This window comes from Rhipicephalus microplus, chromosome X (genome assembly GCF_043290135.1).
Source record: "Rhipicephalus microplus isolate Deutch F79 chromosome X, USDA_Rmic, whole genome shotgun sequence".
Lineage (NCBI taxonomy): Eukaryota > Metazoa > Arthropoda > Arachnida > Ixodida > Ixodidae > Rhipicephalus > Rhipicephalus microplus.
Window position 1 is genome coordinate 361820315 of NC_134710.1, and position 12391 is coordinate 361832705.

General features: G+C 42.7%; 1 protein-coding gene across 1 annotated transcript; it reads left to right on the plus strand.

The window, feature by feature from the left end:
• Nucleotides 1–979: 979 nt before the first annotated feature.
• On the plus strand, nucleotides 980–6096 carry LOC119161101 (ixochymostatin-like). The gene is made up of 3 exons (XM_075879906.1): nucleotides 980–1141; nucleotides 3009–3258; nucleotides 5954–6096. The coding sequence occupies exons 1-2, from the start codon at nucleotides 1090–1092 to the stop codon at nucleotides 3212–3214; spliced, it is 258 nt and encodes an 85-aa protein (XP_075736021.1). The 5' UTR covers nucleotides 980–1089; the 3' UTR covers nucleotides 3215–3258; nucleotides 5954–6096.
• The last annotated feature ends 6295 nt before the right edge of the window (nucleotides 6097–12391 follow it).

Sequence of the window (12391 nt, forward strand, 5' to 3'; positions counted from 1 at the left end):
TTAGCGGCCATGCTGGCTCCGTAAAGGATACGGTATTTTGAGAATGCTTGTCGCATTTCGTGATGCTATGGGGGCTACCATTCAGGAAGCGTCATTGAAATGCTACGGTATACTCTGGCGTTAAGGGCGCTGCGACGCGGCTGCGGCACTGCTTCAAGCCACAAAGTAGGAGCAGAAAAAAAAACTATTTGACACACTTATTGTAATGAAGGGCAAAAAAACACGTCTATGGCACCTCTGGGCGAAGCGCGTAGACACTCGTGTGACGCAGACAGCGTTACCCATTATGTAGCGTCGCATCATGAACACTCGCTGAACTATGGCAGACCGACGGCTCCCGTTAGGAAGCGCGCATTCGTACTGGCATTGAAAAAGAAAGGATGCGTTGCTCTGATTGGGCAAGTCTCCGAGAAGCTTCTTTCCCAACTGGTTTGCTGAAAACGCACAGTGGGTGACGTAGCGGATAAATTAAAGGATCTTGAAAACCGTTCACGAAAGAACATCATTATTCGTGGTATATCAGGAGAGGATGATCAGAATCGTTACCCGTTGCATTAGAAACATTTTCGAATTTTCAACTGATGGGCCCCTCAAAAAACATTTCTGGCTGCGCGCCTGCGGTACGCTAAGGTCCCGACAAACGTTTCGCGTTGTACACACATAGGTGAACCTTAACAGCGTTCCAAGGTTTCACATCGTAAAACATGCTGGATATCACGCCCATGCAGTTTGATAAGAAGGTCTATACAAATATTCAGAGCGTCTACCAAGAAGTTCTAAAAACACGGACAAAAAATGAGAAAAACATTGTGTGTCAACTTTGATGACTTTGTCAGCCGTTATGTTTAATACGCAAAAATTCTTGTGTGTTCAGAAAAGAATCGCACGAATTGCGATTCTGTCAGGAAAGCCGTTTTCAGGGTAGTACCTGATAAAGCTGAAGAGGCCGTCAGTGATACACAAAGCGCTGCGCAGCGACTTTTCGATGCAGACAACGCGTGAGCCGTCAACACGCGTCTCTTGGAAGCTGGCTGGGTGTGCATATATAAGGGCGAACGTTCGCTTGACTCTCATTTGAGAACAGCAATTATGCAGCTCAAGGTTCTGATACTGTTGGCAGGTGTCGTCGCATTTGCATGCGGTAAGATGGAATGTTTTCTGCGGTTTATAAATGTTTGTTAGTCTGCTTTCGTATATAATCTGTTCACAAACGTTATTTTAACACCGTCTTTCAGTCAGTAATGATTTCTGAGACTCAAGGTTCTGAGTCATGCTCACAATCACTGTGAGTGATAATGGCGAGGTAAGGAATAGATACGAAAACTAATGAAGCCTTTTGTTGTTATATCAAAAAAATTTTAGGAGCGCATTCAAAAACGCATATCTATTCGAATGATATCGGGAAGACAGAACGAAAAAGCTCCATCTTTGGAGGGGTTGTATTCACGCAACGCGTGAGAGCATCTTCGTACTTCTCTGCTAGCTTGTGAAATATCGTTGTCGAATACAATTATTTGAAGAAGCCAACCATAGCTGATATGGCAAACTTTCCTTTGCCTCTCGCTAGGAACACAACAGGTTGTGTGGGCTTCTGTACTGAGTTGTGCAGGGGATATAAAACAAATGATAAAATCTAGGTGGAGGGATTCTAAACTATACGTCGCAACGTTAATCCAGACTATTCTGGTGACCCTGGGAGAATATGAGCAACAGTACAAAAAAGTTCTAGAAGGTCGCAGAGACGGTTTGATCAAGACCTAAAACTGTGTATTTTCGTATGCTGGATTAATGACATGGTTATAAAGCACACGTCGTGAACACTCTGGATTACTTTTTGTGACTTCGCCCCGCCGCGGTGGTCTAGTGCCTAAAGTACTCGGCTGCTGAACCGCAGGTCGCGGGTTCGATTCCCGGCTGCGGCGGCTGCATTTCCGATGGAGGCGGAAATGTTGTAGGCCCGTGTGCTCAGATTAGGGCGCATGTTAAAGAACCCCAGGTGGTCAAAATTTCCGGAGCCCTCCACTACGGCGTCTCTCATAATCATACAGTGGTTTTGGGACGTTAAACCCCACAAATCAATCAATCAATCAACTTTTTGTGACTTAGGATTCTTTAAACGCGCACCTAGATTCTAGTTCGTGGGAGTATTCTTTGCAATTCGCCAACATCCAAATGTAATTTAGCTAATATGGTAGTGCATTTTTAAAATGACAATTGGCGAGCTAAAGCGAAGTTTACACTACAGGAAAACAATATCAGTGCCATTGTCGCCCTTAATTCCTCCCGGTGGCTCAGCAGTTGCGGTGCACGGCTGCTGCCGCAAAAGACTTGGGTTCAACTCCGGTCGTGGCGTTCGCATTTTGACGGAGTTTCGAGGACCGTACATTGTTCAAATTCTTTGCACGTCGAAAAACGTCGAGAACTTGATGTTATCTAGAGTTTTTCGCTATGACATCTACCATACCCTGAGTAGCTGTGGAACTTTATACCCCATGAACCATCCTTTTCTTTCCGCTTACTCACCGCAGTGGTCTAGTGGTTATGTGCTCGACCGCTGACCCGTAGGTCGCGGGATACAATCTGGCGAAGTTGAATTTATCCGGAGTTTTCCGCTATGGTCTTCTATAACCTCAGCAGCTGTGGAGCGTTATACTCCATGAACTATTTTTTTTCGGTTAGTATGCCTTTCGCAGTGGTCTAGTGGTTGCGTTGCTCGACTGCTGATTCGCAGGTCGTAGGGTTGAGTCCTACCAATGGCAGTGCCATTTTCGATGACGACGAGAATGTTTGATGCCCGGGTACCTAGGTTCCTGTTAATAAGTTCTAACTGGTTAAAGTTTCTAAAGTCCTCCACTACTGCTTCTTTTATATCGGGGTTTCGGGACGTCAAATCTTAGCAATTATTCTTGATTTTGCACTTGGTAGTGCACCATGGTAATTTTCTCAGCTTTAACGTAAACGGTAGCTGCGAGTATGCCCCACCGTGTAACCCGCATATTTTTCTACAGCGCAGGGGACGCCACAAAGGTGCGGGTCAAACGAGACATGGAAGGAGTGCGTGAGCAGCAGCTGCAAAGAGGGCACGTGCGAGAAGCCCGTCGTGGGACCCATTTGCACGGCTGACTGCATCTATGGCTGCTTCTGTGCAGAAGGATTTTACAGGAACCAGGAGAATCTGTGTGTGCCTCTGAATGAGTGCCCTGGTCACCACTAAGTACTCACTAGAATGGGCTTACTCTTTTTGTCGCCCAGTCCCAGGTGAGCCCAGCAAACACTCAAAATTAAAAAAAAATAAGGTACCATCTGACGTTCCAAAAACATCAATTAGTTGGTAAAAGGGGCACTATAATGACTACACAAAACATATAGATCTCGACAATAATAATATTATATCGGTGGTTAATCTCTCCGAAAGCAGTATATGATTATGAGAGACGCCGTAGTGGAGGGTTCTGAAAATTTGGACCTTGTGGTGTTCTTTGACCTGCACTTCAATCGAAGTGCACGGGGCTCAAACATTTTATGCAATCAAAAACGTAGCTGCCACAGCCGGAATCTATGCCGTGGTCCGCGGGTTGAGTGCTATAACCACTAGACTCTTGCGGCGGTGATAAATCAAAATAAAGAAATAAAAATCAGCAAAAAAAGACCAGTTGACACGAACAGGTAAATAAAAATTTCCGAATTGTAGTGTAACTGCCAGTGTGCCAGCTGATAAAAATGCATATTAATCCCATGTTTAGAGGTTGTCAAAGTATTTCAGACAATTAGGTAGTGTGTCGCTATAAGTATCACACGTGGTTAAGAAGCCGCATGTAGGACAAGGAAAACAAACACGCAGTTCTTAATATCAACTTCTAAACGAGGTAGCTACGTGCTATTTAAAAGGGCCCAGTAAAATATTTTAAGTATTCATCGAATAACCACACAATCGACTTTCACCTCCTCACAAAATGACTGCTGCGAAAAGATTGATGCTGTAAAATATGAGCGGAATTTGAGGAATTCCTGGAATGCTTCGCACCCCTTCTGTCTTCTTTCACACCAGGGAACACACCCAAAGCTAGACAGCCGAGAATCACAAATTAGGATGAAGCTAGGCCAGCACACGTCATGAAATGGATCACACAGTCATGTCTTTTGAAAGCATCTGTTTTCTTTTGGCGTGATTAAGCGTCCTAGCGTGAACGTATAGTGTTTATTTGTAACACCATAGAGCGCCACGCGGCTACCTGAAGGCACCCGTGGTAGCCGCGGTAACTGCGCACAACAGGAATGCTCAAATCAGCAAATGACCATGTTTCACTTCCTGTGACGTACTCGAGTCAGTATATCACGCAAGCTGCCGAGAGAAGAGTGGGTGACCTCTAATTGTCTTTGAAGCATAAATGTACCTTTTATACCGCGTGCTAGGGCCGAATATTTCTCTGACATAAACACAGCGGCATCAGTTTCAGATCGGAAGCGTTTTCTCACCATGTTCGAAATGTATTTCTGCGCGCCCCGTGATCAGCACATAAAGAAAATCATATGTATTCAACACAACAGCCGAAGCAGAAAAAGTATTGTGCTTTTTTTGATATAAAAAATCCCAGCATATCCACGAAGTGAACGTTGAGGGCTAACGCTTGAGGATTTATTTGCTAAATCATGAACTATCAGAGAATATTGCCCACTAAATTATCAAGAACGTGACAAACACTGTATATAAATATACAATAAATTTTATTATTCGTAAGTGGTAGCTAGCTATGCGCCCCCTTCTTTCCCTCTTCATTATAACGGCTTTATGTTCGGTGAAGTAGTTGATTGGTGTTGAAACGGTGGTGGATGTTTAGAAGAACTAAGTAGTGGGCAGTTCGCAAAGGTGGAACTATAGGCGGTCACGTATAAACAAGGGATGAACACAGTTGGAATAATTATGGTTTTTGAAAGCGCACCTAGACAAAATTACACGACTAGTATGCATTTCATATTGGCTACTTCTCAACAGCATTTGCTTTCTGGTCGGTGAAGTGGTGGATCGCTAATAGGGCGTGGTGGAATGTTCGCAAGGATGACGTAGTGGGCACTTCGCAAAAGTGTATCTATACGCGGTATATACGCACATACAAGGAATAGACAGACCCACGCCTTTAGTAGCTTCGGCCCTAAAACGGGGGAAGCTCTACACAGCTCTATTGTAAGTATTTGTTTAATACCGGAACACCAATGAAAAACACTACAACTAAGCTGGTATAGTCATTCTCTAAACTGCAATCTTTTTCATTTCTTTTTAGTACCCTAGCAGCATCACCTGACTTTTTATATATTGTGAAATACCTCGAGATTCTAAGCAAGCTATTCATTCTAGTATCACTGTTTTCTTGTTCGGACCCCTTACAGAACCTTTACACTTCTGATAGCTTACTCAGCTAGTCTCCAGATAGTTTAATGTACAGTCCAGAGTGCGTTGACAGACAAAAGTAATCCTGCCTATGATACCGTAAATGTCAATGCTGTGACAGTAGGTTATTACGGCTGCTCTTTTTGGGGAAGGGCAGCGTACTCCAGATCAGGTGTAGTAGAACTCCCCAAAACCGGACTAATATGCTGCACCAGCATGCATTTGTACCCTAGGAAGTGTGAGAAAAAAACGTTTTTGTTGTTGTTGTGATATAAAGTGTTTAAAAATTTTAATTTTATTTCTTTGCGTGTGTAATTACATGCACCAATGTTCAATATGTATACAGTCGGTGGTTTCACTACAAGGTGTCGTAATTGTATATTGATTAGATAGCAATAATAAATCAGATGATAGAGATAATAAACAGTCGAGACTGAGACAATGACGGATAGTGTCGTTGCGTAGCACAACGTGGTGATGCCCTATTATCATCATTGCATCGACAATATTATGAAGAAAGTGAAACATTCTGACCATTTGGACTAACAATGATTGTTTTCCTCGCAGGTAGCAATGATCATCAGTAGTGCCCGACAATGAATATTCAGCAATCAACACAGCACATATAACAACGAGAAGAAATACTATACCTGAAAATTTGAACTGATGCTTGCCTGTTGTTCGAATAAATGCTTACTCAAAAGAAATAAGATACTTCTTATTGCTGGAATACACTTGCTTGATACCGTTGTGAGATTTCAAGTAATTGACTTTTAAATTTCATGCACGAAGAAGCCTATGTACCACACCGACCTCTAAGAAATGTTTTCAGAAGTGTGGAGAAAGGCTATATTTGAAGACTTTGACTATTTTAGAAGAGCAAAAGTTCTTTTCATTACCTCGTTTCGATAACAAGCCTTCCTCTACCACAATTTAGAAGGGAAGGAGGAAGCGGGAACCTAGGGCACTCTCCTGTATACGGGCCGGTTATGTACAAAAGTGATTCCAATAGTCGGTGATCATGTACGTAGAACAGAGCTTTTTGACATGAACGGTTTGTATATAAACGCCGAAGTGTTTCATTTAACAGTGAAGGTGTTCAGCTAATTACTCCTTGTCCAACGAACAAATAATCTATCATAATCCTAAACAAATGTGTGTCACTGAAACACGATAAAGTCAATTACTGACCATTGGTCTGCATTAAATGAAGAAGGCAGCAGTTAGACCAACCAATAATGGCAGCAATGCAATGGTGGTGAGCAGCAGACCCCCGAGTGCGTATGCCGCGAGAGTATACTAGGTAATAGGAAAAGGAACCACGGCTGCGAGAAGATCTCGAAATGATGGAAGGCCTACGCCATCAACAACGTGCCTGTAGATCTTCTGGAGGTACGTACACTGCGTTTCAGAGCGAGTTCATGTGTCTGGGGGTTTGACATTTGTGTGGTGTCTCTGACTGTCTGGAGTTTAAATAGAAACCTGCTGGGCTTATAATCAACGTGAAAACAACTTAGCATTGGCGTGCTAAAGCCCTAGTAGCGTCCAAAATGTAACCCAGTAACAACCTATAGCTAAGGCCTACCTATAGAAGCAACCAAATGAGTCTTCAGAGTAGTCCAATTTCACTCTTTCAAGCCTTGCGTGGCCTAGTGCAATATGCGCAGATTTTTTTATACTTTTCGAAGCCAGAGCAAAGTTCTCGCTACATGATCAGGAGGGGGATACGGATGACTATGTGAGTTAGTCGGGCGATAGCGGCAGTTACAGAGATGCAGTGCTTATGACGACGGCGGTGCTCCTTGTCAGAAGTGTTAGCACATAATGCATGCGGAAGCACTAACAAGTGAGCAGTGGGGCAATAAGAAAAAAAGCCTCTACACTATAGATCATTGAGTCAAGTGAGTGTAAAGTGAAAAAGAACAAAGCAGAAAAGCGGTTGGGGTGATGTCATAATATTATCGGGGGTGTTACGTCTCCAAAAACTTGGTGAGTTGATGGCAGAGTATTGTAACGAGTGTGTTGAGCACTTTTCTAGATCATGATTGGGATACACGGTAGAAATTACTGACTTGAGACGTATCTATGCAACACAACAAAATGTGCGATCGCCAAGTGAAACAAAGCAACCCAGCAAACTGGAAGCTTACCATAAAAAAAGACAAGCCTCGTCATGGGCAGGGGCTCCAAGGGACCCTAAAGAGTAAGCAAGGCTTGCTTTAGATTATTAAACTACACTCTGAAAACTGTAATGCTATAAGTGTCACTGGCCTAAGTTTATTACTACAGGAGAAAACAAGGTTCAACTTTCATTTTTGTTTTTACGCCGAAATCTACGTGCGTTATGTAGCAAATTTCATATTGTATTTGTCGTATTTTCAAGGTATTAGCTCTACTAAATTTTAGTAAATTTCGTATGCTAAGTTTACAGTTTACGCCAGCCAAAAAGAAAGTGAATTTAAATTTTATTGAGTAGAAGCTATAGAAGATTTAGTAGACACCTTTAAACTTTTCTACGTATTGGTGTTTGGTGCAAAAATCCAACAGTGGCGTCCTACCCGCATTCTATTTTCACGCATTTTCTCCTTTACTAAGCGCGAAGTGGGGGTAAAAGCGGTGATTTCAAGATCGGGTTATAGTACTTTACTAATACGCGAGAAATAGTTTTGTTCTTCAGTGTCTCTTTAAAGCCAAGCACCTATATTTACTCTGAGAACACTTGCATCTAATTTCTGCGAGGGTCTTTAAGGTGAAGGTGGAAAGTCGAGTGTCTTCCATAACAATTTTCACGCTGTATGCAATGCATACCAATGGAATAACACAAATTGTTATGCGTATATACACATATGGCTAATGTATTTATGTGATAATGCTGTGATGCCAATGAATCCTCACTCCGCTACGAATATACAAATCTAGACCGTTATTCTGCAAAACAGGTAAATTATTACATAAATGAGCCCCTTTATTAGGCCTTCCAAATAGCGGGGTTGTTAGTACACAAGAAGGTTAAAAAACTTTTAAATTCAAGCGAATAGTGAGTGGGCCTAATTTCAGTGTCAAGCTGTTGAGCGGCTATGTACATATATTCTGTGAAGCGCTTTATAAAAATGAAACTTGGCGCAACTATATTTCTGAATGTACACCAGTACGCTGGAGCATTGATTACTCACCATAACTCGACTAACAGAATACATTGCATTATGTGATGTAGATCTTATAGTTGTATGCCTATATGTAGAGCTGGCTAATATAAATTAGTGTAGATCACGTAAGTACGGTCATTTCAATGAACGGCTGCTTTGTTATATTGTGTTACCTAATAATGTGAAAACAATAAGGCGATATTGTTACGACTATCACGCTTCTTCTGAGAGCGACGCCTTTTTTGCTTTGTCTGACTGCGCAGACACGCAATTTCATTAGTAATATGATGAGCTGAAGTTTACCTCTCCATCATATCTACTGAATTTCGGACTACAGGATGGCTCATTCGAATATAGGTCCACTACAATTATGATAGAAGCATGCGCTTCGGCAGGTGATGACTTAATGACACCAATGACGTATGATACGAGAAATATATTTTTGCAGGTATGTCGTTGAGATTTAGTTCTCATAAATAATTGCAAAAATGGTGTCCCAGCCAGAGTTCATCATAAAACAAGTGGTATGCGGCAATCATGCCAATAAAACTGTTATAAAACTGCTTCGTGGACCGTTCAACATTAGTTTTAATTTAGGTTCTATTGATCGGCTGGCAATTGTTTACTTAAATTATCGTTTTTTTTCACTTTAAGAAAGTACTTTTAGCAAGAATATATATATATATATATATATATATATATATATATATATATATATATATATTCATATATCTATATATAAAGTGGGAGTAATAATTCAATGGGCCAGTTAGTCTTCATGAAGGTATGGGATATGGCACAACGGGAGCATTGTCAACAAGGATAAATATATTTATTTCCCAACAGTTTCGGGAGGGGTCCTCCCTTCATCAGGGGATGAGTTATACCAGAGTCCTTCAATATTTTGCCTGTATTTATTTTTTAATTTTTTTAGTGTCCCCGCCGCGGTGGCTCAGGGGCTAGGGCGCTGTGCTGATGATGATGAGCCCAAGGACGCGGGTTCCCAGCCGCTTTTCTGATGGAGGCGAAAAGAGAAAATGCCTGTGTTTTAGAGATTGCCGCGCATGTTAAAGATACCTGGGTGGTTAAAATTATTCCGGAGAGCTACACCAGAGTCCTTCAATGCTTGAAGGACTCTGGCTACACTACGGCGCGCGCCCGATTGCCTGCATAGCGTCAGCGCGTTAAACCTCATAACCAAGTAATCAATTAACTTGTCGTTTTGGTGGGACGAGTGTGTCAGACACTGACCATACGAGTTTTTCTGTTGACACCCTATACCTATGTTGACAGCCGGGAAAGTCGCTCAAGTGTGTAGCATTTACTCCTACGCGCGCTCATTATGCTGCTTCCATTTCGTGAGCGTTTTTCTTCATCATGTTGATGCTCACTTTCCAAACCTAGGTTATTTTTGTACATTATTAGCGCGCTATAAAATCGCGCAGACACAGCGCTAACCCAACGTGCTGTACGTTTGCACACCTATTTGCTAAGCGCAGCATGTCGCCCAGGGCTGTATATACCGATTTAAATCTGGTGCTAGTTAACTCAAATGCAGGAAACTGCAAAGACTACTCAAAAATCGAAAACGCCAGATGTCCTCCTTCTCAAAGCGAGAACGTAGCGGCCGTGACTACCGCAACGAACGAACGCTGCAACATATACGACTCAGTAACACGCGTGGCCTTGCCTCTATTTCACAGCTAAGCTAAGCGTCAACTGAATCAAAAACACGCACACTTCGCTCGCGTCGCTCGCGTTTTTACAGGTCGCGTTTTTACAGGTGGAAATGAAGAGCAGATGAAATTAGGCGCATTGCCGACGGAGAAACAGCCGGCCCGCAAGCGTCGCCGGCCGCCGGCGAAGCCTTCACGCTAACAGGGGCGATCCTAGCGGCAGCTTTTGTCCCTGAATGAAACTTCGGCCGGAGTTTCGTGACCAGAAAAGCATTGAAGGACTCTGGTTATACTGACATGATCTTCCAAATCTATATATATATATATATATATATATATATATATATATATATATATATATATATATATATATATATATATATATATATATATATATATATATATATATATATATATATATATATGTTACCGCATATCCTTTCTGTTTAGTCACTATGACAAAACGTCTTCCCTTTTTCTTTCAATAAAGACATGTCGCCCTTGAAGACGTTAACGACGTGCGCGCGCCTGTACTGGCACTGTGGCACGAGTGCGAGATTTGCGTTGAATGTTGCCAGGAGGAACTCAGGAGCCTGAGCTACGCTTCTGAACTTGTTTGCGTTTGCTGTACTTTAATAAATTATCCACAACCACAAGCGGATGTACAGATGAAACACTTGTTGACGAGGACAACTGAGTTTCTTCAATAAAAACGACTTGCAGTGATGTCATTGAGAGAGTGTCCAGTGAGCTCTACATTACGCCCAGTAAGTTGACATTGGGTCAGGCGAAGACTGCAGCAGAAAGGATGTAGGCTCATGGGCGCATAAAACAAGGCTTGGGCTCCAGAATACTGTAGCTATAGTGAAGGAAGGAGGAAGCAACAAAAGGGAAAAGGCAGGGAGGTTAACCAGTAGGCATCTGGTAGGCTACCCCACACTGGGGAATTAGGGAAGGAGACAAGAAATGCGAGAAAGATGGAAGAGAGGGAAAGAAAAAGAAATTACTGTCAGCTATAGTGAAGCTGCACAGATTACTTATTCGCTACAAACATGAGGTCCAATTATTCCTGCTGTTTCATCCTAAGCAGCCACAGCCAAAAACAACTTCTTTTTCAGAGCTAGGAAGGGGTTTGCAAGTGCCAACTGTTTACGCGTGATAATCATTCGCAACGATCACAACTGATTCGACATAGGTGGCATCTGCACAGCGGAAACGCTGCCTAACCAGTCAAGACAGTACGCTTCTTGGAGCACCCAGCGTAATCCGTGCATCTTGCGCACGGAATCTGCGAATATATTCTTGTGACTGATGCTCCAATCACGTTTCATGTAGGCCAGGCTGAAAAATTGCGTTCATGATTTTAAGAATTATTAAAAATAAGCGTCTAATAAACGTCTTTATATTTTTTTAGGTACTCGTGCACTGTGAAACATTACTTGTTTGCACCGGTATATGGTACAGCAATTTCAATAAGCGTGTCGTTAAGCGCAGTTGTTTGGTAACGCCTGCCACACACGGCCATCACACTGGTAGTATTATGACGATGCCTAAATAGAGTCATGGGTGCACCACCAACGATAAAATTATGTGACGACCCAAAACTGCCTCTTCACCGGTGTTCGTCAGAGACGCGCGAATGTTCCGTGGTGGGTAGTAGAAAACATATATAACCAGCTCTGGTAAGGGTGGCCACATCTGCTATTGGTATTGGCAAGGCACGCAATAAAGGATATCATCGTGTATTTGCGTGTCTCTCGTAAGCTAGCGTATGCGGCTTATATGCTTTTAACCTTGAGCTACCAAGAAAACAAGACGTACAAGCGTACCTGTATTGTAGCACGTGTTCATAATTAGGTAAGAAGAGAAGCATGTCCGGAATCAGGTGCTTCAGTGGTTCAAGGAATGCGTTGAACGAATCGCAAAGCGCTGCGCATGGGCCTCGCTGAATAAGGGGCTAGGGTGCTCTGCTGCTGACTTGAAGGTCACGCGTTTGATCCTGGCGTGATGGTAACATTGCTACGGAGGAGAAATGGCAGGGACCTGTGTACTGCGCGATGTCAGTGCACGTTGAAGAAGAGCAGATAGTCGAAATTTCCGCAGAACTCAGATAACATCAGATAATAGACAGATTCCATGGCGCATTTGCAGCAGCGGCACGGGCGCAGCCTCCCCTAGCGAAT